Here is a 27,987-nt window from a genome sequence, read left to right as displayed (position 1 = left end):
ATCCTATCAATTATGCAGGGGTATTCAGCTAAAATGTTTACACCTCACGTACGTCGTGAACAGTTTAAGATACTGACATTCTGTTTTTACGTTCGTTAATGGTATTAAGGGGTTCACAGTTGAACATGCAGTACTTTTCCAGGCTTTTGAAAAATTTATCGGCACACGTGTTTCCATATGAGAACTGCTTCTTATATACTATCAAGCTTACACTCATTGTTACTGGGACATTGCACAGATCACAGCAGAGGAGAATCAGTCTTGATAGCACTGCCCATCACTAACCTGTTGAAAGAACTGGAGCAAGTCCAGGCATTTCAGATTACATGTTCCACTCATGCGTAATGATGGTTGCATATGCATCAATGCACATCTTGCCATGTCTCAGGTTCGAATAATGCACGCCTCTAGTATCCAGGTAGGTGTACATCCTATCTAGTTATTCACAAATTATGCAGGGTTACTAAGTTAAGATGCCCATCTCAAATAAGTCGTGAACAGTTTAAAATACTAACATTCTGTTTTCACTTAAGGGTATTAAGGGGTTCGTAGTTGAACATCCAGTACTTTTCCGGGCTTTTGACAAAATTGATTGGCATATACGTTTCCATATAAGAACGTTATTTCACATAATAACTGCTTATGATATGTTATCAAACTTACAGATTCATAACTGTTTTTTATTTTCCACCTTGTCAATACATTAAATTGCTTAAGGCAATTTACTGGTTCAAAGTGGTACATGTTTTGTATATTATAAATAACTTCAGTCACATAACACTGTTTAGATAAAAAATTCATATAATAACAAAGTATCAATGCTTTAGAGGAAAATAAAAAAACACTTAGTCGTGAATCTGTGTAAGTGTGATACGGATCATGAAGCTGATTTTATGTAATCGAGCTTACACTCGTAGTTGCTGGATGTTGCATAGATCGCAGCACAGGAGAATCGGTCTCGAGATCTATGACGTTAGTCTCTCGAGCGAGAGCATTGCCCATCGCTACCGGACTGCAACTTTAGCTTTAATTACGAGACATCAAAAAACTATAAATAAAATAATACTTTTGAAATCTGTTTCTACTTGACTATATTCCTTATAATCTCTGCGTTGGCAAAATAAAAAAAGCATGATTTATGTTGCTGATTCAATAAATTACTAAAATTAAATATACCAACATAATTTGTGTCATATTTCTTTATTACAGAAGGAATTCCATTCAGAAAGTTCAAAACTATTTGAGTGACAAGAATATGAGACATTCTTGAAAAATTTGAAATACTAGTATAATATAAAGCAGAAATGGTTTTCTAATCCACCTCTGTTATATTCCATTCACCGAACAAATGTCATGACAAGTGAAATATTATTAAAAAGCCACGCATACACCACAGCTTAAGTTCTGTCAAGAGGTCCATCATCAGGTATTGCAAATTCACTGGACAGCCTTTTCCTTTTTGTAGCACTAGCTTCTTCAGACAGTTCACAAAGCCTTTTCCTCAATATATTACTCTCTTCATCCTGTGAATAAAACTGTGCACTATCCTCTTCTTCATCACACATTTCTTGCTTTGTACATGTTTCTGTCATTAATGGAGCACCAACATGGATTAATGCAACTGGTGTAGGTCCCAGGCTTGGAGCATCACACTTAGCACACTTGAATACACCTCGACATTGCAAGAGTTTCTGACGTAATGCAATATTACGCTTTTGTAGAGATATTCGTAATCGTTCCTCAGTCAGCTTCTCTACCTCCAGTAATAACTTCTTCCTTCGCAGCCGCAGCACAGAAATTTCAAGATCACTGAAAAAACAGATAATGAAAACTTCAGTAAAATGTGTTAGATAAAATATATTTTATTTGTAAGATCTACCATGTCACAAGAAAGAAAACTTCACACTTTAGTTATGAATGCACACAAAAGTTATACTATCAATCAGCCAAGAGAAGATAAATATCTGATTATCTTACTGCACATAAACTTAAGGGCTAAAATATAATAGTAAATGTATGCAACAGGTTCAAAAAGTTCTTTGAATTTATAATGTAGAAGTAACTTAATCTCTCCTTCTCTCTCTTTAGTTGTTAAGCTCATGCCTAAGCATTGTGATCAAATATTCATATAGGAGATATTATATGCATCCATTCTTTTTGAACTTCTATCTTCCTCAAAGAGGTAAGTGAGCAATTTCTGGCCACGTCAATCCACTTTTTGGCTGGCCTTCCCTTTGACCTTCTGCTATTCACTTTTTCATTTCCAAATTGTCTCCCATCCAATAAAGTGGCCTGAGACCCATAATATATTTTGATCCACCATAGTGGAGAGAGTTTCCTGTATTTGCACTCCTTAGATTTCCTCTGGTGGTGGTGATTATTGTTTTAAGAAGAAGTACAACTAAGCAACCATACTCTCTATAACACTAATCAGAGAGAAAAATTGGATGGGGTCCAACACTTCGAAAAATGAAGGTATTGGCCAAAGAAAGACAAGGGCCACGAAAGGCATAAAAATGAAGACTTCCTAGGCCCCGAGTTCTCTAATACCGCCGGGGTCGAAAAAAGAACAAGAATTGACCAAGGGAGCCTGGCACAAGTAAGTGGAAGCAATGCCAGGACTCAGCCAAGGGCCCCATAGTCACCAACCCACACTCCAAAGTTCACAGGCCCTGGGGCCTCTATTAGTCACCTCTTACGACAGCCGCGGGATACTGTGGGTGTTATTCTATCGCCCCCATCCAGACGGGAACATCCTTTCTTCTGTCCAGGAATCTGAAGCATTTGTCGGGAAGGGAGTCTGTACCAGGGGGGTGAAACTCTAATAGGGCTTTTGGTTCCAATCTGTAGCTAGCTTCAGGTAGTTTCAGTCTCTTTTTCTAGATGGCGCTGGAGGTCACTCATAACGTGTAAATAGTTATATACACGTTCTGTAGATGGCACGCAAGTAAGCATGAAATGAGCGATGTTAATAATTAACGGCAGTTTGTCTCGAAGTGAAGTATTTAAAGTATTTCAAGTCTAACCTCAATCAGTGGGCACTTCTCACAAATTAATTAGTCATAAAACGTCAAGCATTGTGGAGATAATATTGCTGAATTGCATCGAATTCGACTTTAATCGATTAACCTTGTTCGAACTTATATCGATTTTAATCGATAGTTCCCATGATGCTACAGTATTTGTGTTGTTTGAATTCTAAGTGCTCATGTGCTTGTGATGTAAATCTTAGTTCTTTGTGCTTGTTTATTTGAAATATATCTTCGCCAGTCCTCCTGAAATCCTGTATTTCCTGTTTGAGTACACATCGGGGGGCTGCAAGCTGAATAGTTCTATTAATGTAGTTCTATATATTTCCTGTCTCAGAGCATTTAATTCTGTTATTTTTATTTTCATGTGGTACTTGGATATTGATGTGATACCCCATTGTCTTGCATATGGTGTGCTCTGTTGTCTTGCTTTCGAAGGGATTTCTTATTTGTTATAATATCAGCTTTGTGTTAATGTGTGAATCATTCATTTGAAGTTAAAGCTGCTTTGAGGTGTGTGGTTATGTTCTCAGTAACATAGTATGCTATACGAACTAGGGGTATCAGATCATTATTTACAACGTAGTAAGTACTTGGAAATAAAAATATATGAATTACAATGTATTGGGCACGGAAGTAGTAGAACTGCATTATTATCACCGTTTGGCGGGGGGGGGGGGAGAGGCAGGGGATAGGAGGGGGGAAGAGGCGTAAGCATACCCGGATGTGCGTCACTGCGCCGGATGTCGCTTCTCTGCGCTATCTGTTGATAATAGCGGTAAGATAGTGTACAAAATGCGCACTGTGGCGCTATCTTGGATGAGAGACTGAAACTACTAGCGGCGAGTGGCTTGGTACCAAAATTTATCATTGAGTTTCATCTCTATTCTATTCTATCCTCTTTGGTCTGTACCCTTCATGGCAGGCAAATGAATCAAATGTCATGGGCATCCCATTTTGCACTGCTCTCTTAGATTAGCAGTAATGCCATTTTATCTTCTCATCATAACAGGAGCACTAGCTGTGCTGAAAGCTATATAGTTTGCCATTGGAAGGTTCAGAAAAGGAGATAAAGAGGAGAACTGCCAATTAGCACACTACAATGTAAGTCCTAAGATAGATCAGTAACATGAAACACAAAGCCAATGTCTTGTTAAAATCTTAGTGCTCTCCAAGTTCTTCTATTGCTGTGAAACTTGGGGAATCAAGGCAAGAGAGAAAAACATTGCATTGATACATTTGAAAGGTCGTGCTGGAGACAACTGTTCAAAAAGGCAAGTGGACCAGTGAACATGAGGGCTTTTACATGATGATGATGATGATTGTTTAAAGGGGCCTAATATATAGGCCATCAGCCCCTAATGGTACAAAATGAGACGAAATGTAATTCCAATTTAAAAGTCTCAAATAATTGAATGACCAGAATTCAAAATGTGATGACGAAGAATGAATGGATGAATACGAATTTAGAACAATCAGTGGATCGAATCCGCAATGCCCCACATTCCCAGAAACTATCGTAAAACAATAGTATTACAAACCAAGGGACTGCTTCTAAAGTACAGTCCTGAATCGATGATGCTTGTTGTCTAAAGGGGACCAATTTCAAAGTCATCGACCTCTCATACTGGTACTTATCGCTAGTAAAGTAGAACCATGGTATTTGTTACGTTGCGTTACTAATCAAAAGTAGCGTAGACTCACAGTATTCCACACATTATGGTACTACTCAGAGGTAATGTAATGCGCACATGTAACGCAGACCTATGGTGTTTTTCACATTGCGGTGCCACTTACACACAACGCAAACCTATGGTGTTCCTCACATACGTGTACTAATCACAGGGACTTGTACTATACCATGGTGCTCCTCACATAGTGGGTACTAATCACAGGCAATGAGCAGACCCACAGTGTCGCTCATATAGTGGCACTAATCACAGGTAACCCCCAGACTCTTGGTGTTTCTCACATAATGGTACTAATTACAGGCAACGTAAGCCCCTGGTGTTTCGCGTGTAGTGGAACTTATCACGGATACTGTACACCCAATCCTGATTCACACACTGTTGCTACTAATCACAAACCTAATTTGTACCTAACATAATGGAACTAATAGCAAGCGACCCATGGTGTTCCCTGCATGATGTTACTAATTACTAGTCTCATGGTTCTAATTCGATCATCCCTTGATCTCCCCTTTTAGTCACCTCCTATGACAGGCAGGGGATACCGTGGGTGTATTATTCGTCTGCGTCCCCCACCCATAGCGAGATGTATGTTTGGTCCGCGAGAGCTATTTTATTTCACTCAAGTCCGCTGGCAAGCCGGTTAGGACCCCCTATCCACCTCCTGGGACGCGCCATGTGGGAGTATCACCTTTCACCCTATTACGCCAGTGTAGGTTTGTGAAGGGCTTTTACAATACGGTGTTGTATATTTAGAATCTGTTCCCTTGTTCCTCTTCCTTACACAAATCTAACCTGCTCAATAGGAATGTGTGATACTGTACATATGGCTTCAAGCATTGATTCAGAATGTGCAGTAATACTTTGCTTGTATGTTATATTACAGCAGCTGTTCAACAGTTGATGTAATTCCTTGTCAAACCCTTTTTGTGCAATGGTATGAAAACGGATGTCCCAATTCAGTGAGCAATGTTTGTGTCGTACTTTGTCACAGATTGAATGAAGTACATCACAGCCTCCTTAGCCTAACATTTCACACGATATTCCATCACTATCAACAGCTTTGTGATTCATTAAATTTTTACAGCATCCTCTACATCACTTCGTAATACTGAAATGTCATATTCTGATGCATTAAGATTTCCATACAGGTTAGGATTGGAGTAAGAGTCTTGAATAGGTCTTTCTTCCAAATGTAATTTCTCTTTTCGTCTGCCAACCACCAGTTCCTTTTCAATGATTAGAGCTCCATCTTCCCCTTCTACTGCCCATAAACGAGTTAAGAAATGATGGGTGTGTTTCTTATTTTCATGAAAAGACCATGAAGCTATTTGTGCAGTTGATATGTGTGAATTTCTTTACATGTTTCATGAATTTGCTGTGCCTTATTTTATTGAAATAGTAGATACCAGATGCCCCCATTCTTTTTGAACTTCTATCTCTCTCACAGAGGCAAGTGGAACAGTGAACTTGAGGGCTTTTACAATAAGGTGGTGTTTTTTACATGTACCGTATGTTACAGTGTAATATTTATATTTACTGTAACTTGTGTGTTCGACAGTCTGGAAAGCTTTTAAGTTACATTGAACTCCTTTATTGTGAAGAACATTTAGAAAGACTACAGTTTACACCACCACAACAGGAGAACCCTCCGTCAGAACCATCAACTGTACAACAGAAAGAGCAATATGTTGACCAACTTAAAAATGTAAGGCACCTGGTGAAGATAGGACACTAACTGAAATGTTGAAACTCTGTGGTAAACTGGCAACTGAAGCTTTACACAAATCACAGATTACTGGGAAAAAGGGTCAATACTACATGATTGTAAACAGGTCATAATCCACCCCTTGCACAAGAAAGGGGATAAGACAGACCCCCAACAATTATAGAGGTATTTCCTTACAGCCAATAGCTTACAAAATTCTTTCTAAAGCATTATTACACAATCTAGAACAACAAGTAGAATACACTGTTGGTGGGTACCAAGCTGGATTTCAGAAAGGTCGATCCTGTCCAGAGCAGATTTTCAATCTTAAAACAAAAATAAACCTTAGAATCAGAACATTACAGAACCTCAACATAGTTGCCTCTTCCATTGATTGAAATTGTGATTCACTAGATAATAAGTTTGTATTTGTAACTCTATCAGAATTAGGGATAGATAAAAATATTAGAAAACTGGTTGAACACACATTCAGAGATATAACCTCAAGAGCTATATTTCTAAATAAACTTTCAGACCCCTTCAAAATAAAGACTGGAGTTCGACAAGGTGATGGAAATAGGAAAATTTTGGAACCCCAAAAGAATAAAGATATTTGAATGAAAAAAATAAAAATATGAAGAAATCTACTGCAATATAAGAACATTATAGATACAATTAAAAGACGAAGACTACAATTTTATGGTCGCCATCACAAAATGAACAATGACAGGCTAACCAAGAAGATTTTTGATTATATCTCCATATTAAAACACACCACCGGTTTGCTGGAAGATATACGATGGTTTATACAAAGACTGAAGATCACAGATGATGTCATAAATAACAGGGTGGCCTTCTGCAACATATCACTTCTGTAGATTTTTTGCTTTTGCAAATTTGATGTCAATCTCGGAGAGTGTTATCGGAGGAACAGAGGCAGGCGATCAGGTAACGTATGAAGAAGTTCTGGGAAGAAAAGAAAAAGAAAAATACTGCACCATAGCCTTAAGTTCTAAGCAGTCTATAATTGGCCAAATTCTTTAACAAAAAAATATCCTTTCTTGAAAATATAATTCTCTTTTGTCATTCTTTTGCGATCTGTTTCTCCGGTAATTCTTTGGTTAAAGTCAAATAATAATACTAGATTATAAATTCCACCTGTTCAATACATAAGAGTTTTTTAAATTTAAACTTAAGAAATAGTTCTTAACATATTAGATATAGGGACATGTGCCACCCATAATGAGGGCATCATCAGCCTACAAATCTCATACCTGAAAGAATGATAGATCAGGATCCTGATTGTTCTTATACATAGTTTTTTAATGAAGGTCTAAAATATAAACAAGAGGATATTGTTTTAGGTACAAATGTGTATAAAATGACTAGCAAGTTGAATACAGCAGTTATAGTAGATACTATTTTATGACTACTATAACTACTGTATTCTACTTGCTAGTCATTTTATAATTTTTATATTGTTTTCTAAGAATGGAAAAAATAAATAAAAGAAATTGTGCGCTGTGTAGGTATTCCATATTTGTAATTCTGTTTGAATATTTTGAGTGAGCAACAGAGGGATAAAATAAGTAATCAACCTTCAATAATCTCTCTTTGAGTCCAACCCTTCGTAAGGGTGTAGTGGCATCACGCAACAAGCCTTTTGGTGATCTGCCTCCAGGAGACTCTGTTTTGGGCATGGTGACTTGATTGCTGTAAGGTCATCCTGGTCAAGCTCTTGATCTGGTCCATCTATCGTAACGGTGCACGTCCTCTAGGTCTTCGGCCGTCGACTTTTCCCTCTATGATAAGTATTTCCATTGCTTCCTGTCTTCTGGCAATATGACCAGAATATCCGAGTTGTATTTGGTTGATAAGGGTTGACAGTCTTGTTCTGATGCCGAGCTGTTGCAGGATTGATTCAGTAGTACAGTGTGCTCTACATGGTATTCGCAGTAATCTCCTATAGCACCAAATTTCTAGAGCATCAATCCTGCAGCGATCTGCCTTCTTCATCGTCCAAGTTTCTGCTGCATAGGTCGTGATAGGGCAGATCAGAGTTCAAAGGAAGGTAAGCTTTGTCTTGGAAGTGATGGAGGTGTCCTTCCAGATGCAAGAAGTTTTGCGGATCTCAGGTTCACAGTCTCCGGTATTTGTGACAATAGATCCCAGATTCTCGAAGCGACTGACAACCTCATAATTAGCAATTCTTCTTATGGCAGGTCTGTTGTTATTAAAACGATCTACATTCATCACTTTGGTCTTTTTATTTTTGATTTCAAGACCATATTCTCTGCTTCGCTCGTCTAACCTCCGCACGATGGTTTGTATTTCTTGATCATCTGTTGCAATTATCACAGTATCATCTGCATATCTGAGATTGTTAATTTTCCTGCCACCAACTGTGATGCCGTCACTCCAATCTTCGAGAATCTCCCTCATAATGTACTCACTGTATACAATGAATAGGAGGGGGGAGAGAATGCAACCTTGTCGCAATCCAGCAGTGGTAGAAGAGTTGTGTGAGAAATTGCTATTAACTCTCACTGCCACAGTGTTCGAAGAGTACAATTATTGAATCAGGTACACTAAATGTCTCAGCGTCCCCACTCAACGAGTATGGCCCAAGAGCTTTGACCATTTCACCTTGTCGAAGGCTTTCTTGTAGTCCACGACGCACAGGAACACCTTGATATTGTACTCCCTTGTCTTCTGTATGAGCTGCCGGATGTTTAGGATCTGCTCACGAGTTCCTTTGCCTGGAACAAACCCGGTTTGTTCCTCTGATATTTGTGAAGTAAGGTCTTCAGCCTCTTGTTCAGCACTGTGAGCATGATTTTACTGGCATGGGGGCTATCATTCGATAGTTTGCACAGTCAAGTGGAGAACTTTTCTTGAAGAGCGGTACGAAGATGGAGTGGCACCACTGGTCTGGCCAATTTCTACATCTCTTTATCTTCTGACATAACTTGTGGAGGATGTCAACACCTAGGTCACCCATGTCCTTTAGGATTTCAGCAGTGATTCCATCTTGGCCTGGTGCTTTCTGGTTCCAAAGCTTTTTTCTTGCACGTTCCACTTCTCTAAGGATTGTTGGTTCAATGTCTGTTGGGTTCTGGTGACCTGGCATTGGTTGTGGGTCATCAGTGAACAGCTTGATGCAGTATTCTCACCGATGCCTGCTGCATTTGTGATGATATTCCCTTGGTCAACTTTAATAATCTGAGTCTTAGGCATAAATTATCGTGCTAAGTATTTCACCCTGTCGTATAGTTATGCGCTGTGATTTTTGGTCACATGTGCCTCTAGTTCGGCACACATTTTCTTAATATGTTCATTCTTGTCTCTTCTACACACACGTTTGATGTCATTATTCATTTTTTCCATTAGTCATCCTTGTTGTTCTGGATCTGTTACTGTGAGCCAGATGTTAAGTCTCATTTCAACCAGTGCCAAAGTTTCGTCAGTCATCCAATGTTGTCGCTTCCCTATGGTGTTCATCTTTGGGACTTTGCTTGCTGCATCTGTGATCCATTCTTCAATTCTCTTCCAAGCAATGTTGCAATTTCCCTATAGGTCAGGTGATCCAGTGCTTCGGAGTGTTTCTTGGAAAGTAATTGACTCAAGGGCCATTAACTTTTTAGACTTTATTTTGACCACTGGTTTGCTCAGTTTGATTCTAAGTTTGGCCCAGAGTAGACGATGATCCAATCCGCTTTCGGCATGAAACGTTCTTGACTCCTTTACTAACTTTAACAACATATACTAATCTGAATTTAAATTGAAAATTATGAAAAGTAATATTCATTAAATAAAATACACAATCGTCGGACCTTGTACTCACACTTAGTTCTCACCTGCTTACTTACACATACGTTATTTGAAGGGCGCCAGCTACAACTCAGTGCAGCAATAAAGGAACGAGATTCTTGAATATCTGTAGGGTGTGGGGTAATAAGCTTACTTGTGACAACATACCATATAAATTCTGAGAAAAGGAGATTGGCGTTCGGTTTCCCCATTAAATTTGAGGTTAAGAAATTTTACTGTTTAAATAAAACGATTAATTAATTTGATAGAACAAAATATATTCTTGAAATAATTTCAATAAAAATAGTGACAACTGCTGCAATTAAAACAGATGAGAATATAAAATTATGATGCCTATTGCTTGCGGTAACATGTTTCGTAAAATTTTTTGTACAATTAATTTTATAAAAATTTGGTGAAAACAAGTTGTGTTTCTCACGGTAAAATTATTTTATAAAATCCGTGGAAGCATCAGGATGGCCATCTATGAACTCACTTCTGAACTAAGATGTGTATGTGCTGCCATCTATCGATAAACTCTTTAACCAAGAACCAGCTGTTCAACTACGTGTGTTTGAGAGTATGACAGACAAAGCAAAACTTGCTGCTTTAGCAGCAGTTATATGTTGTTCAGTGGTAAAAAGGAAATGCTGGACTCGGGATTGGATCAAAAGAAGAGAAGAAGGTAGAGGATTGCTGTCCTTGGTCGAAAATTAGTTGAGGTTAGAAGACCAGCTTTCATATAAGAATTCGGCGATTGTGTTTTCTGACTCTCTTCTTGCATTTCTGTTGTGGTAAAGTGGCGTTTTAACTTCGTACAAACAAGGATATTTCTGGTATTCGTCCAGTAAAGCACTAACAGCTTAGTCTACCCGGATCCTGCCATTTTAGAAAGAAGTGTTTGTTTACAATCGAGCTTCATAATCTTCTCACGACGTACTGCCAGGCATCATCGTGATGTCACTTCGCTGATTGGTTCGTTTCTTAAAATTAATTTTATGGAATAGAACATGCTCTATTTTATGAAAAGTTTTATAAAACTTGAATTTGACCGTGTGCAACAGAAATTTTATAAAATTAAATTATTGTACAATAAATTTGACAGAAAATTTTACCGTGAGCAACAGGCATGACATTACAACTGAAAGAAGCTAGGCATGAATTTGAATTCTTCTTGACCAGACATTAAACAATTATACACGAAATTTATCCCTCACTGGTTCACTTGACTGTACCTTCAACACTTTGAGTGTAATTACGACGTATTCCTTTGAATTGGTATTTGCTGTAGGTGTATCAAGCCTAATTTGGTGATGTATCCTTTTTGTTTCACTGACGACTAAGCATCCATGTGATGACTTCTTGGTAAGTCTATCCTTCTATGACTTCGTGGTAAGCCTTCCCGTCCGTATCTTCAACTAAGTGACCGACCAACTGTGGCCTCACTCTCCCAATGACTAATGACTCACTGAGTCCTCTCCTTCCTGTAGACTCCTGTTGACTTAATGACCGACTGAGGTCTCTCCATCTTGTTCATTCTCCGACCAACTGTGGCCTCTGCTTTCAATTGAATAATGACCGACGCTAGCTACAATATGCAGCCACCTTATATAGACTTTGGTTGACACACCTATGCAATCTCCAGAAATAACTATGATCTACTCCCACCTCGCGACAAATGTTACACCCTATGGTGAAACCGCCCGCGGCACCCTGGGCATCTCAAAGAAAGTGAGCTCACCACTAAACACGCACGATGGCGTAGCAATGACTCGGCAATAACTCCAGCAGTATGTCGCAATATTACAATGTCACAAGTTATAGCACACACTACATCCACATCTGATATACAGCAATTCTTACTGTATATGTTTGTAGTGTTAATCTACACATACGTGTATACGTAACAATTTGACTACAATCATGCAAGCGACAAGCATTGGATAATTGAATTGAACAATAATAATAGTTACAATAATAGTAATAATATCACAGATGAAATAATAATAATAATAATAATAATAATAATAATAATAATAATAATAATAATAATAATACAGATATCATCTTGTAACGGGATTTGAACCGTTACAGGCACTAGGTTTTGTTTTCACATTATGGAAGGAGGTTCTCCATCTTCTATCGACAAGGATGTAATCCATTTGGTTCTTAAAATGCCCATTTGGGGAGGTCCACGTAAAGAGATGACGTTTGTGAAGTTTAAACATGGTGTTTATAATGAAAAGAATGTTGTCGGTTGCAAACTGTATCATGCCTTGCTCATTGCGTGCACCCAGGCCATACTGTCCTACAGTTTCTCGGAAGTGGTTGTCCATCGAGGTGGTTCCTACTTTTGCATTGAAGTCTCCCAATATGATGGTAATACCTCTGGGTTTACTGCATAGAAGTCTTCGATCTCTTGGTCGTCTGCAGCGATGGTGGGTAGATATACTGTACCTGGATCAGATGTACAGTAGTTTATATGGTTTGGTGTTGAGAGTGAGGGTCAGTATTCTTTCACTGATAGGTCTGTATTATTCAACATATTAGGATATCCACTTATCAACAAGAAACGCGACGCCATTCTGACCTGTATCATTTGCCCCGGCGATGTATATTATATGGTCATCTGTTTCAAAATGCCCACATCCTTCCAATAAATTTCTGACAGTCAACAAATGTCAATTTGATGTTTCTTTAGTTCTCTTTCTACAATGCGAAGTTTTCCCGTCTGAAGTAACCCTCTCACATTCCATGTAGCTATTGCTTTCCCCTTGTGAAGTTGGTCTGCATTTGGTCGATCAGTAGCAGATTTACCGTTCGAGGCCTGATAGTTCACCTCTGCACGTCCGGTTGCACATTTCACATCGTTTGGCCTGGACCCAAACTGGCGCCGATCGCTACTCGGATTGTGCAGCATACCAATATTCATTTTTTGACTCTGCATGATGCGCTCATGGGATGATAGGTGGTTTCCCTGTGCCTTCCTGATCCTATGCCGTTGGTCATCCAGTGGCTCTTCTGCCTTTAGAGGCAGCTTCCCACCCCAAGAACAAGAGGGTGCCCTGGACCTCTACCTGCTCATCCACCCTCTGACGAGGCCGCTGGCACTTGGTGGAAGAGGACCACTTATATCGGTGGTCATTAGGTGAATGCAGTTTAACATCATGCCTTAGTTCGAAAGGGCTGACTCTTCCAACAGTTCCGCTGTACTGATGATCATCTCTGCCTTCACTGTCGTAGAGGTTTGCACAGGTAATATTGTGGTAGTGTGCAGAAAGATGGTTCTGGATAACAAAACCATTACGTCCATTGCAATGGCACCCAGAAGAATAAACTCCATGTCCTAGGCAACGCTGGTGAGAACGTATAGAGTGTCCACCTTCTTCATGGTTTCCATGGCATTGATGATAAATATAATAAGATGGCTGACACTATGGGAAAAGATGGTAAACATATAACCAAGTGTCTCTCTATGTAGTGTTATCTATGGACTGAATTGTAGGAAATGCTCTGGTGTAAATAAATAACATATGAGAGATGGGGCAAATATTTTTTGTATGAAAGCGGAGTCTACCAGACAAGTGGAAATACACTGTACGTAAGTGGGAGAGCATAAGGTGTTGTGGAATGCATGAATATTGTTGAGTAAGTTTTCCAGGTGTAGGATATAAAGCAAGGAGACTCTCAGCCGTGAAATCCTTGTGCTACATAATGTTTATTCTCAGAGAGTATAGTAACCTTTATGGCAAACCATCAAAGTAGTCACCTAGATTGTCCACAACATGTTGCGAATGATGTGGGAGATAACAGATACCAGTTGCCCCACCATGTGTGACTTGTACAATCTCATGTTTAACAGCGTTGACAATGTTCTTTCGTGTCCCAAACTCACTCCCACGCAGTGGTTCTTTCACTTTGATGATGAGGTCAAAATCACATGGAGACAGGTGCGGTGAGTATGGTGGGTGTTCTAGTACTTCCCACCCCCAGCGCTGAAATTGCCTCCGTACAGTCTCTGCTGCATGCTGTCTGGCATTGTCATGGAGAAGGATGACATTGTTTTGACTTATAACTCAAGTAGTGTACCATCTTCTGCCCATGTTCATGCAATAAGTAATTACTGCACATGGCACATCAGCTCGGACACTAATAAGTCTTCCGGACTGGACGTTGCTGCTGGTTTCACGTCTGTACTAAAATGGTGCTGCCCATCTCACAACAGTTCAATAGGAAGGGCATTATTCCCCATAGCTTTCACACGCTCTCTATGGCATTCTTTGGTATTGAAACCCAGCGTATGGCCAGTCTGATGAACACACATTGTTCTTGCCTTGTCAAATCCATTCTGCACGAAGCCTGACTCACTACTACAGTCCCATCGCCCAATATGTGGTACCTGTCCAATGCACCGCCATCTCGTGCCGTATCCATGTACTATGCATGTCATGCTTTGAGGACATATGACCACTGTATGGTAGCACCGTGCAGATATGATGAAAAAAAGTTGAAATGACTTATGCCCTAACCCTTATACTTACTCATTTTCATCAAGAGAAGTAGTTTGCTGATGTACAGATCTTGGATATCCAGAGGAAGGTCCAGCACTATTCAAATCTGCACTGGAGGACTGTGCTCTTGAACTCTTAATGGCTTCTTCTTCTCCTTCTTCTACTTCCTTTGATCTGTAACAGCAAGAATGAATTTTCATAAATGAAAACAATCTGGTTTGCACTGGTATCAATACATCTTGATACAGTGACTTGCATGCTGTGACCCCTTCTTTCTGTGTTAGCTTTCAAAGACATGTTCATGCAATTGTTTTAATCAAGCCTCAATATTATTTAGAATTTCCTCTGTTAAAATATGCATTCCTGCCAACCCTTCCAATTTAACCGGAAACTTTCTGTTTTTTTAACTCCTCTTCCGATTTTCCAATTTATTTTTACTTCTTCCTATTTTTGACCAATATAACCTCCAGTACAGTTAATACTCTTCCCCTAGGATTTCAAGTGTATTTATTTGATGCTTTATTTGGCGAGTGTATTGTGTTTCCCACTCACTACAGCAGCACGTGTGCTTTAGAGCTGTGAATTCGGGATGGCAATTGTCCTACAAGCGAGAGAGGCTAATACGCGCTAGTGACTCCGTTAATCGGGATGGAGGAATGAGTTTGTTATTGTGTGGTTCACATGCTCTTAACATTGTTTCTGTGCGTAGCTTCGTTGGAGTTGTAGGCCTTGTGTTTTTTCTTGCGATTCTGTGCTTTTCCCTCTGTTGAAGTTTTATGTTAATAATGTAGAAGATATATTGTTCTGTTTTGTATGTGGTCATTTCGTGTATTTTGGTGCATTTGTGTTCATTCTTAGTTCCTAATTTCAATGACGAATATACACTGAATGGCCAAAAGTCATGGGAAGACACTGAATGTGACGTTAATAATGAGTTGCTCCTCTATAAGTCCTCAAAACGGAAGCAATACGGTGAGGCATCAACTCTGCGAGGTGTTGGAATCGTTCTAAAAGGATCTGGACCCACGCAGTTTGCACTGCTACCCATAACTGGTCTCGTGTAGTTGATGCGGGGTTCATGGAGCATACACCAACATTGACAGCATTCCTTAAATGCTCAACTGGATTAAGATCGGGGATCTGGAGGGCCAATCCATGGCCGTAACTTCCTCGAGACTGGCTCAAATCGACTTTCGTAATATTGCCTAAGAGAGCCAATGCAAAATTCTGCAATGAATATAGAACAATTAGTTTGATGAGCCACGTTCTGAAAGTATTCCTAAAAGTCTTGCATGCGAGAATTTATCATAAATGTGAGGAGAATATCGGAACCTCGCAGTTTGGCTTCAGGCATGGTTTTGGTACTAGAGAGGCATTATTCAGTCTGCAGATATTAGTCCAACGGTGCTGAGATGTCAATGTCGATGTTTTTGCTTGTTTCATCGATTACGAGAAGGCTTTCGATACAGTCCGCCATGATGAACTTATGAACATTCTTCGGGAATTAGGACTTGATGGACGGGACATTCGTATTATTGGTAATCTCTACTGGAACCAGTGTGCTGGCATAAGAGTTGATGGTCGTGTCTCGGAAGAAGTCTCAATTATGAAAGGAGTTCGCCAAGGCTGTATTCTTTCCCCCATGCTTTTCAACATCTATTCAGAAAAGATTTTTCGAGATGCTCTTTACGGAAAGACTCAAGGAATTGTGGTTAATGGTTTCATCATAAATAACATCAGGTACGCCGATGACACTGTGCTACTTGCAACCAATCTCCAGGATCTACAGGAACTACTTAATGCTGTCACTGAAGCCAGCAGCGCAATGGGCTTGAAGCTTAATGTAAAGAAGACCAAGTGGATGGTTATAAGTAGGAATGAAGATGGCATTCGAGGTAATCTCACAACAGCGAAGGAACAGATCGCGAGAGTGGCAACATTTAAATACCTGGGATGTCACATCAATGATGACTGGGACCTTACTCACGAGATCCGATGCAGAACTGAGCAGGCCAGAACTTCTTTTCAGAGACTTAGGAAACTTTTGACAAGCCGTGACCTTTCCATTTCACTACGGACACGACTACTCCGGTGCTACGTTTTCAGCATTCTGTTGTACGGCGTTGAGGCATGGACACTAACTGAGACCATGTGCAAGAGATTGCAAGCATTTGAAATGTGGACGTACCGAAGGATGCTTAAGATACCTTGGACAGCTAAAATGACCAATATAGACGTTTTGCACCGTATGAACAAAGAACCAGAAATTCTCACTACCATCAAGAGAAGGAAACTAGAATACTTTGGTCATATGATGCGGAACTCTAAATACCACCTTCTGCAAGTAATACTCCAAGGGAAAATTAATGGAAAACGTGGTCCGGGGAGAAGTAGGACATCATGGCTCGGCAACTTGAGCCAGTGGTTTGGGGTGACAAAGCTTACTCTGTTCAGAACAGCTATGAACAAACAACAGATCATGCTACTGATCGCCAACGTTCTGCGAGGACATGGCACATGAAGAAGAAGAAGAACTTCACTGGAGTGCTCCTCCAACGACCTGTATGCCACCACAGAGCTGTGACACGGCGCACTGTCCTGTTGAAACATGGACACTGTCAGGGTACTCTAGGGCTAGAAAGGGAAGCAGATGGTCTGAAACAATGTCCACATAATGTGCACCTGTCAGCGCTCCCTGCAGCAGGACAATAGGGCCTAATTGTGACTATGAGAATGCCGCCCAGACCAGAACTGAGCCACCTCCCGCCTTGATGCAACCTTGTTGATGTGCAGGATCCATAACTTCATGGGGTGTACACCACACTCTCACGCACCCATCAGCTCAATACAACTGGAACCGGGATTCATCGGACCACACCACGCGCCACCATTGTTCCATGGCCCATTGCCGATGTTTGCAGGCCCATGCAAGTCATTGACCTCTGTGTCGAGGTGTCCTGGTAGAAATGGGTTCCTAACTCCTAACATTCAACTGGGCGGTGATCTGACTCTCAGTAGCCCGTCAAGCGCCCGGTATGGGTACGCGGATGCGACGTGATGTCCATTCGTTAAACACCTGTGATCTTCCCATGCGGCAGTTTACGCGGGTAGTGACATTCTCTCTGTGATATTGAGGATTCACCCTTGACACTGTTGACCTCGGAAACCCAAATTCGCACGTAATCTCCACAATGACATGACCCATGCGCTGATGATCATCCCACATTCAAAGTCGGTTAACTCATACATTGTTGCCATCATCATGACACTGGTGTCTGTGACAGATTATTCAGTTACGTTGCAGCCAGCCACAATGCTGCGGGGTCATTTTCTAACGGGACACCCCTTCCCGGGACTTTTGGCCACTCAGTGTATTTCAGATAGTTGTGTTGGTGACATTTTCTGGTATTTTCTCTTCATATTACGTCCACAAAACATAACAAACATTACTTCCCAGTGTTCAAAGATACCTATAAAATTGAATTTCTGTTCATTTTACAGTCTAATAAAGGAAACTATTATGCATTTTGTTCCATGTGCTGGTGTGTTATAAATATCTTGCATGGAGGGAAGACTGGTATTGTACCTCACAGTATCACACAAAAACACAAAGATAGTGCTAGCTGTCTCGAGAGGAACAAGGAATTAAATTTTTTTTTTTAGCAGGAAGGAAGATGATGCAATTACTCGAGCAGAATGTTTGTTCACGGCATTCATTGTCGAACATAACCTAGCATAGTCTTGTTCTGATCACATAGGCCACTGTTCAGATGTTCTCAGATTCAGACATTGTGAAGTAGTATGCATGTGCGAGGAAAAAAACCTGCCATAATTAAGGAAATGGTCTGTGATGCAGATAGTAAGGTGGTTGAAACTTTAAAGACTGAGCCTTTTGTGATCTCAACTAATGGTAGCAATGATAAAGATAGTAAGCTCTATCCTGTTGTGTAGTTTTTCAACAAACAATTGAAAAAGATTGAAAAGCATTCACTATCCATGGTTGGAAGGCAACTCTACTGGTATTAATGTTGCTAATTTGCTCCTGGATGTTCTGAAAAGATATGACATTCTAATGACAAACTGTATAGCTTTCAGCGCAGATAATGCTCCTGATGTGATGGGAAGAAAAATGGCACTGCTGCTGAACTAAGAGAGCAGTACAAAAATATTGTTATTGGATGCCCATACGATTTAATCCATTTGGCTGCCATGAAGGGTGCAGACTCACTTCCTGCCAAAATTCATGAGATGCTGATTGACATTTTTAATTATTTAGACAAAAGCTCAAAGAGAAAAGATCATTTCCAAATGTACCAAGCTTTGTGCCAAACTGATGTTAGAAACATATTAAAGCATGTGTGTACATGCTGGTTATCCTTGAGGAAATGTTTGGAAAGATTGATTTCACAGAGGGAGCCACTGTGTAGAGTTTTTTTAAGGATGAGGTAAAACAGTCCAATGACACAGACACATCTCTGAAGTATTTCCAAATTCCCAAGCTAAGGGCACATGAAGATACAGAAATGGAATTGGAAATGTTATTTCTGGAAAAAGGAGGCAGAGAGTAGTTCTTCATCTCCATCTGTGAAGAAAATAAAGGAGCCTAGTCGCACGAGAGTAGAGTGTGTTTCTTTTTCTATCTTCCAACTTAAATAAAGAATTTTGCTAATGAAGTTCTTCAGTCGCAAGCACTTCACATCCATGTCCTAAGATCCGTGTTGACCGATATGTTGAATGACATTCTGTGTAGGTTTGTTAAGCTAGTGGCCATAAAAAAAAGTCCTACAGTTTTAGAAGTAGTCTATCACACAAGAGAGAATCAGAAAGCTGATGATGATTTAGTAATTGTCTACTCAGCATCTCGTCTTGTAGAAAATCTGGCACCTGAGGAGAAGAACTTTTATTTGCACATCAGGAACTATTTTATCGCAGTCTGTGATTATATTATTCATAAATTTAGTTTGAATTGCGAAGTTTTTGTTAATGCTCAAGTAGCACAGATAAATTCTTTCCAACTTCTTCCTTCAATGCCATCAAATATTCTGTTTCCAAGTTTTGTGTTATATTGCCAGTGAAAGATGGTGAAGATGACCAAGAAGCTATGGATGCATTACAGTGCCAGTTTTGTGCTCTCCAAGTGGAGGATTTACCATTATCTGTTGTGCAAGAAGAAAGAGTAGATTGTTCTTGGTCTGCTATAGGGGATATATGAGGTGGAGATGGTGGTTTCAAATATGATTGAATAACAAAAGTAATGCTGTCAATATTGACAATCTCACACAGCAATACCGAATGTGAAAGATTGTTCAGCCAGGTGAAGAAGACAAGGGCACAATTCTGATCATCTCTGAATGACGAAAATCTCAGTGAACTATTGGTGGTCAAATCAAGTCTGAGCGGAAAGTGTTATAAGTGGCAGCAGTATGGCAGTGCATTTTTGAAGAAGTTAGATTAAGTTCAATGCTAAACCAGCAAGCACAGCAGTCTCTGATTGTCATCACATGTATATATTTTTCACCATTTGGTAAGTTGTATAAGTTGTAGACAGTTCTTGACTTATCTGTCTAAATGTATGTATGTCATAAATGAGAATAATTAAATACATTTTCTTGTAACCATTTTTATGTTTTCTTAGTTTAAGATTTTACATTTAATGGTCAATTCACATTGTAGCTGCAGACATGTATGCCTTTTATCTCGTCCTTTTTTTCACCGAGACCATAGCCTATGTGATTAAATCCAAGCATTAAAAAATCTTCCTATTTTTGATTTCTAAAAGTTAGCAGTTATGAATATGACGTCTCAGATGAATTATTTTGTCTAATACTGATCCTGTAGTTTGGAATTTGAAGACTATTCTATGAACTGTATGCCTATTAAATGGAACAGCTTCAGACAAAAAGGTATCAAAATTCTTGACGACACTGAAAAATCGATTCATTTTAATACACTTACACTAAATGAGAAGTTGTTGTTCTTTACTAAATCTCTGAACCATAACTTTAAAAAAAATGTACACGGGTAGAAATTGCAATGACTTGTGGTGAAGAGCCATCACAAATCTGTGGCCAGAGGCAGGTCTGGAAGGGGAGGTGGGGTTGGACAGGGAGCAGGGTGATGATAGAAATGTCTTTACTAGACATATTAAAAACATAATTTATGGTTATAGGAATTATAAATATGGATGGCATGCTGCAGATTTCTACTCACTCTAAACAGATCTCAATTTCGGCAAATGGAAGCATCTACATTTTAACTAAGAGTGAAGGCACCACACATTTACATATGTAGGAGTTGCAACCGGGCATTGGTATTTCTGTGCAAACAATTCAATTAGGGTAGCACATTCTTTCTGAACAATTTGAGCTTAAAATCAGGACATGAGGAATATGCGGGAAGTCAGTGAATCGAATGTGATTAGAATACAATACTTTTTAAAAGTAATGAAGCCTCACAATTTTACATAACAGATTGCATTTTATTACGTTTCACAACATGTTACTGTATTTTAACAAAAAATATTAAAGTTTGTTTCCACTTCCATTTCACTGTACAGAAAAGTAATAGGCCTACTACCAGCACTTGTTATGTATGACACATTATTATTATTTACGGTTACTGTTTATTGAATGTTAACACAGTTTTGTTAACGAAACCTATAAAGTTCGACTCACCTACCTACCGGTATTCATCACTGCTGTCAAGTGCTGGGGCTGTACCTTAATTATGGTCAGAGCTGCTTCCTTCCCACTCCTAGGCCTTTCCTATCCCATCGTCGCCATAAGACCTATCTATGTCGGTGCATCATAAAACCAATTTGGTAAAAAAAACCTTAGATTTCTCATAGTTGAAACATGAGAATGTGTGCCTGCTCATCACAATATTTTGATGTCATATCCATCGTAGGCTTGCCCTAATCAGTCTTGAACCAATATTACTAAGAAATGGCACAAAAGTGGTGATTTAGGATCCACCTAACCATAAATTACATTCTGAAAGGTAAGTTTAATCATATAATTTAAAGTGGTGCTAAGGACCTACAAACCTGCCCCTAGAAATATATTTACATTTATAAGAAAATACCATTTTAAATAGTAGGCCTACTACATTTTTCATTGCACCTGTGTCGGCAGTCAGTCACTGACTGAAATTTATAACAGGATGGCACTGCTCCCAGAATTCAATACAGATAGGAGTGACTGCCAACTGTTACAAATAAATTAGTCAAGGTTCTTATTAAAATGAAGTGGCGAGCAAGGCCCCACTCCCCTGATATGTGTCATAACAAGCCAAATCTGGTATCATCACTGATAATTGAGTTAGTACTAACTAAGCCGCTAGAAACAAATATCATCAAGTTGCGGGAGTCTACATCTGTCTTGCCTGAGAGGTGTGTGTACATACACCCTATGGAGATATGCCTTTTCATTAATTAAAAAAAAAAAAAAAAAAAAAATCACACAGCAGTGCCTGAGGGGACGTGAATGAATTGTATCCATGAAATTTCATTATAATTTTTGTCCTAAATGGAAGATAACAATTGCTTTTAAGCAAATTAAAAATAAAATTAGCAGCACATTAATAAATAGACCTACCATTATTACTAGAGAAATAGGCCTATATACATACACACTTTGCTACATTACGACTATGAATTCTACTACGTTCACAGCGCTTCAGTATGTCTTTTGTTCATGTGTCTTTGCTCACTCAACTTCTTTGAACTTTTTTGCTTTGCTTGATGTTTCTTGGTGGGGTGAGTTATTTACTTGTGCCCATAACTCATTAATTAATATAATTATTGGTTCAGGGATCATGCTATTTTTCTTTCACAAAAATCATTTTTGTGTTATTTACAATATTCTTTTCACCTCCATTTTCCTGTCTGAACTGCCCGCGCTAGTCATGATGGACAAAGATATTGAGAATTCATACGCACATCACTTCCATTCATCGGTGCTAGCCCAGGACCTCAGGAATGAAACAAAAGACAGTACGATGAAACGGAATGCCAAAGAAGAGAGTTGTATCTACAGCGAAATAGTCACCGTAGTTTTGTATCTATATTTCTCTAGTAATAATGGTATTTATTAATTCACTGCTAATTTTACTGTTGATTTGTGTGAAAGCAATTATTATCCTCCATTTAGGACAAAAATTACAATGAAATTTCATAGATACGATTTGTTAACATAACCTTTAATCACTATGCAATACAGTAAAGAAGATGACCGAAGAAACCACCGACACCTGCAGAGCAAATTCTGACAACTTTCATTATTAGCTCTCTTATCAAGAAATTTACCAAGGGTTTCAGAAGAATATTACATCACACAAACGCTCTGTGGGTTGGAGCAGGAGATATATCAATATCCCCTGCCCATTGCAAGAGGTGATTGAAAAGGGACCCCATGGGATCTGAACTGGAGAGGATGGACTGGCGACCATAGGGCCCTTAGCTGAGTCTAATGTTGCTTCCACTTACTTGAGCCAAGCACCTCACTTTCATCTTTCCTATCTGATTTCCCTTGATCAATTCTTGTCCTTTTCAGGCACAATATTAGGTTTGTGAGGTCTAGGAAGTCTCTCATTTTCACACCCTTATAGCTCTTCCTTTTATGTCGAGATCTTCATTCTTTGAAGGGTCGAACCTCTTTTATTCTTCCTCTCATTAGTGTTAAAAGAGTATCATCGCCCAGCTGTACTTCCTCTTTAGAAAGGTACTGTCAAAGAAAAAATGTGCGCGAATGAAAATAATTAATTAATAACAAAACCTTTTTTTTAAAATTTTACAATTTGCTTTACGTCGCTCGACAGAGTCTTATGGCGACGATGGGATAGGAGTGGGAAGGAAGCAGCTATGGCCTTAATTAAGGTACAGCCCCAGCATTTGCCTGGTGTGAAAATGGGAAACCACGGAAAACCATCCTCAGGGCTGCTGACAGTGAGGTTCGAACCCACTATCTCCCGAATACTGGATACTGGCCGCCCTTAAGCGACTGCAGCTATCGAGCTCGGTAATAACAAAAATAGGCATTGTTATTACAGACTATTTTATCCAGGGAACTTTAGTCCTGATGACTGACGTGGCAAAGACTGAAATCCAGCATTCATTCCTGTGTTAATAATGCTTATATTGAGGAACACTTCCATGCGCTAATGAGTTTGCTTGGCCGATTTGCGAGCATCTCGAATCATGTACAATTGTAATGAAAACATAAGCACCTTACGTAGCACTGAAAAGTTATTTACTGCTACATGTATATCATTTCACCAATTTCTATGATTTAGCCCATGTAGGAGTGTCTTAAATCATTCTTGACAGGTTTTCTGATCAATTACTCATCAAGAAACAAGATAAGTGTTGTTATATCGTATAAGTCCAGGGCATGAATTCCAACGCCATGGTATTGACTAAGATATGTTAATTAATTGATTTTAAAATTTTAAATGGACAAGTAACTCATGGATAGTCACGTTTTTTAAATCACATGTCATAGTAAAATGGATTTTCGAAGAGTACGAACCAATTACGGGATCACTCCCATTCTGTGCTGAAAACCTAACCTATAACATCAAAACAAATTAGGTTCCCTTCGACATCTCAAACATGGCTAACTAAACTATTTACATCTGAACCAACCGTTTTTGTTTTGATCTTATCCAGTGTCTTCTTAACATAAGCAGCAACAGCAACTTCCTTTTCTGTAAACTAGAAGAAAATCCCATGTTTACAGCACGCTGACAGTTTCTGTTTCTAATCTTCTTCTTCTTCTTCTTGTATGTTGTTGGGCTTAGTTTTAACTCTGTACCCAATAACCACACCGTTTGTTAATGCACTTATTTGTGTTGAAAGAATATCAGTAAGTTCTAGGTTGGTAATCCTGGGTAATGCAAGGTTTGGAATAGAGGTGTGACGGTCCAGAGAAAATGTGTCACTGCTCCAACTGCTCCAGTGACACAACTGGAGCAGTGACACGTTGCCGGTCCAGTGACAAACCGGTCCAACCACAGATGGAGCTGAGGAGCATGGGATAGCATGCAGAGCGCGGTGACACGCTGCCGGTCCAGTGACAAACCGGTCCAGCAACAGATGGAGCTGAGGATCATGGCTCCGCGGTGACACGCTACCGGTCCAGTGACAACCGGTACAAGCACAAATGGAGCTGAGGAACACTGTTGCCAGACCATAAATATTTTCTCCACCAATTTTTAGTTCAAAATCTGCTAAATTTCGAACTGAAGTAAAAGAGCATATATCAACTGTGTTAATAGAGGGGATTAACTCAACACTCAGCGCACTATATGCTCTGAAACAGATCTGCAGATCTGACGTCCTGTGGTTGCATATGAAGCCACATGGTACTACTCTCTTTCAAAATATATGCTGGCAGTTCAAAGTGCAAAGCACATCCGGAAATTCTCAAATCTGTTTCGAAAGTTACTTTCACTTTCATTACTGTTTTCATTGGTTTTGATAAGTACGGAAAAAAATAATGTCTAACACTTTCGCATTTATATTGCACTACCAATAGGTGCACCGTCCGTGTTTGGGATTACTAGGATGCTTAACCAACTAGTCTTTTAAAGTTTAATTCTTTAACCACTTTTTACGAAATATCTGACTGTACATTTAACCTTTTCTTTTGACATATTGACATACCTGACGTCAAAAGAAACACGATATCAAACACGACACTACCCGTCTCCTCTCATCAAGAGCACAGTAACGATTGCAACCAATTCTGGCTAAGGTTGTGGGCCAGAGCTGCTCTCATTGTGTTATACGGGCCCGCCTGAAAAAATTACAACTCGGACCCTGTCAAATAAAATGTAAAATGTATGAATAAAACCAAACTCCATTGCGCAACAGCGCCGAAGGGTCATGACCTACCAAGCGAAAGCAAACCTATGAATAACTACTGCAAATTAAATCACCGAGCTTGATAGCTGCAGTTGCTTAAGTGCGGCCAGTATCCAGTATTCGGGAGATAGTGGGTTCGAACCCCACTGTCGGCAGCCCTGAAGATGGTCTTCCGTGGTTTCCCATTTTCACACCAGGCAAATTTAATTAATTAAGACCACGGCCGCTTCCTTCCCACTCCTAGCCCTTTCCTGTCCCATCGTCGCCGTAAGACCTATCTGTGTCGGTGCGACGTAAAGCAACAGGAAGATGTAATGCAATACATTGTCAATTTATGTAAGCAAATGAATTATTCATTACTGTAAGATTTCGAACAAAATATTTAAAGGTTCTTTAAGTTGATGCCATTCTGGTGGGAACATCCAAATGTTGTCCATCGATAACATCACAGGGAAATTAAATTAAAATTACCAATCTCTATTCCCTGACAGGTTTACAGGACGCGTGTGCGTCTCCGATAACCCTTCCAAAAATATGAATTCATGCTCCGCACGTGTGAATGAGTCATGCACTCAAATGCTATTACTTAGGAAATGTATACATGCGCTGTGCTAGTATTTACTTGACTCACCTAATTTACCAAATGATAAATTAAAGTATACATGGCATCACGCACCCACACGATTACGCGAAGCGCTGTGCTAGTATTTACTTGACTCACATAATTTACCAAATGATAAATTAAAATCCACCAGAATGATATTATTATTATTATTATTATTATTATTATTATTATTATTATTATTATTATTATTATTATTATTATTATTGCTGGCCCCGTGATGTAGGGTTAGCGTGCCTGCCTCTTACCCGGAGGCCCCGGGTTCGATTCCCGGCCAGGTCAGGATTTTTACCTGAACCTGAGGGCTGATTCGAGGTCCACTCAGCCTACGTGATTAGAATTGAGGAGCTATATGACGGTGAGATAGCGGCCCCGGTCTAGAAAGCCAAGAATAACGGCCGAGGGGAATCGTCGTGCTGACCACACGACACCTCGTAATCTGCATGCCTTCGGGCTGAGCAGCGGTCACTTGGTAGGCCAAGGCCCTTCGAGGGCTGTAGTGCCATGGAGTTTGGTTTGGTTTATTATTATTATTATTATTTGTAGAAATGTTTTAGTGATGAAGTAGATCACTGTGGATTTCTTTCGTTCACATTAAATAATGAACACCGTACCGGTATGTCTCCGTCCTGTTCTTGTCACATCCTCCCTAACGGTACGGGACGACGACGGCTGTGTCGCTGGACCGTTTGCGGATAGCAGTAGCAACACTGTCACAGCAGTGGACCGGTACAGGACGCTGTGAGTCGCAGCGCAAGACCGTCACAGTTTGGTCACAGTAGCAGACAGCAGTGGACCGGTAGCAGCAAACTGCGAGTCGCAGCGCAAAACTGTCACAGTAGCAGTGGACCGGTAGCAGCCAACTGCGAGTCGCAGCGCAAGACTGTCACAGTAGCAGTGGACCGGTAGCAGCCAACTGTAAGTCGCAGCGCAAGACTGTCACAGTAGCAGTGGACCGGTAGAGAAGAGGCTCCTGGAGCAGGTTGTCACTGCTCCATTCGGAGAATAGGTGACGCGTACCGGTACAGCAGTACCGACTCACCTCTAGTTTGGAAGTTGTTTTGCGTGGTTGAGGAAGAATCAGAGGAGTAGGCTTGTGCTGGTAAAGAATGATTAAATTATTAATTGGACCCTATGTTAGATTGTAATGAAAAGATAATATTCGCCGATATGTGATATCCATGATAGATATGGAATTTCTTCTATTATCGGTGAGCTGATTTGTACTGTTGTTAACATGTGTAGTTTAAAGGAATAGTCAGGTTATGTAATGTAAGTGTGAGAACGTTAGTGACAAGTGTAGGCTACTAAGGGTGACTTATATGGCGATTTTACATTCATCAAGGAAATTAGTGAGCATATTTACTAATGGTTCCGTAGGAGCATGAATAAGACAAGCGACACTAGTTGGTAGAGGAACGTTATGATTTATTAGTGCTTGAAAAAACTTTTTTCTTTGGTTAGAATAGTTACAACATTGGAATATTATGTGATGAATCGTACCACTTGCTTGCTGACAGGTGCAAATATCTGTGTCACTGATATGAAATTTATACTTATATTCGGGTGTAAGCGCATGATTGAATCGTAAACGGATTAGTGTAGTTATATGTCTTCTAGAGTAAGTGCCCATAGTGAACCAGGGGGTTCTTTGCAGTTCCGGTTGTAGTTGATAATAAGCTTTACCCTTCGTTTTTGCGGAATTTTTCCATAGAGAAGACCATCTGTTTCTAATCAACCAACCGCAGAAAACAA

The 27,987-nt window shown here is 39.7% G+C and overlaps 1 protein-coding gene across 1 annotated transcript; it reads right to left on the bottom strand.

Annotated features, from left to right (window-relative positions):
• Positions 1-1,181: 1,181 nt before the first annotated feature.
• LOC136876917 (uncharacterized) lies at positions 1,182-27,987 on the bottom strand. Its single transcript, XM_068228497.1, has 4 exons — positions 27,959-27,987; positions 24,390-24,505; positions 14,777-14,920; positions 1,182-1,809 (listed from the first exon to the last, which is right to left on the bottom strand). The coding sequence occupies exons 2-4, from the start codon at positions 24,473-24,475 to the stop codon at positions 1,398-1,400; spliced, it is 642 nt and encodes a 213-aa protein (XP_068084598.1). The 5' UTR covers positions 24,476-24,505; positions 27,959-27,987; the 3' UTR covers positions 1,182-1,397.

Source organism: Anabrus simplex, chromosome 7, assembly GCF_040414725.1.
Source record: "Anabrus simplex isolate iqAnaSimp1 chromosome 7, ASM4041472v1, whole genome shotgun sequence".
In the NCBI taxonomy this organism is placed as follows: domain Eukaryota; kingdom Metazoa; phylum Arthropoda; class Insecta; order Orthoptera; family Tettigoniidae; genus Anabrus; species Anabrus simplex.
This window is presented reverse-complemented; position numbering and strand designations above follow the sequence as displayed.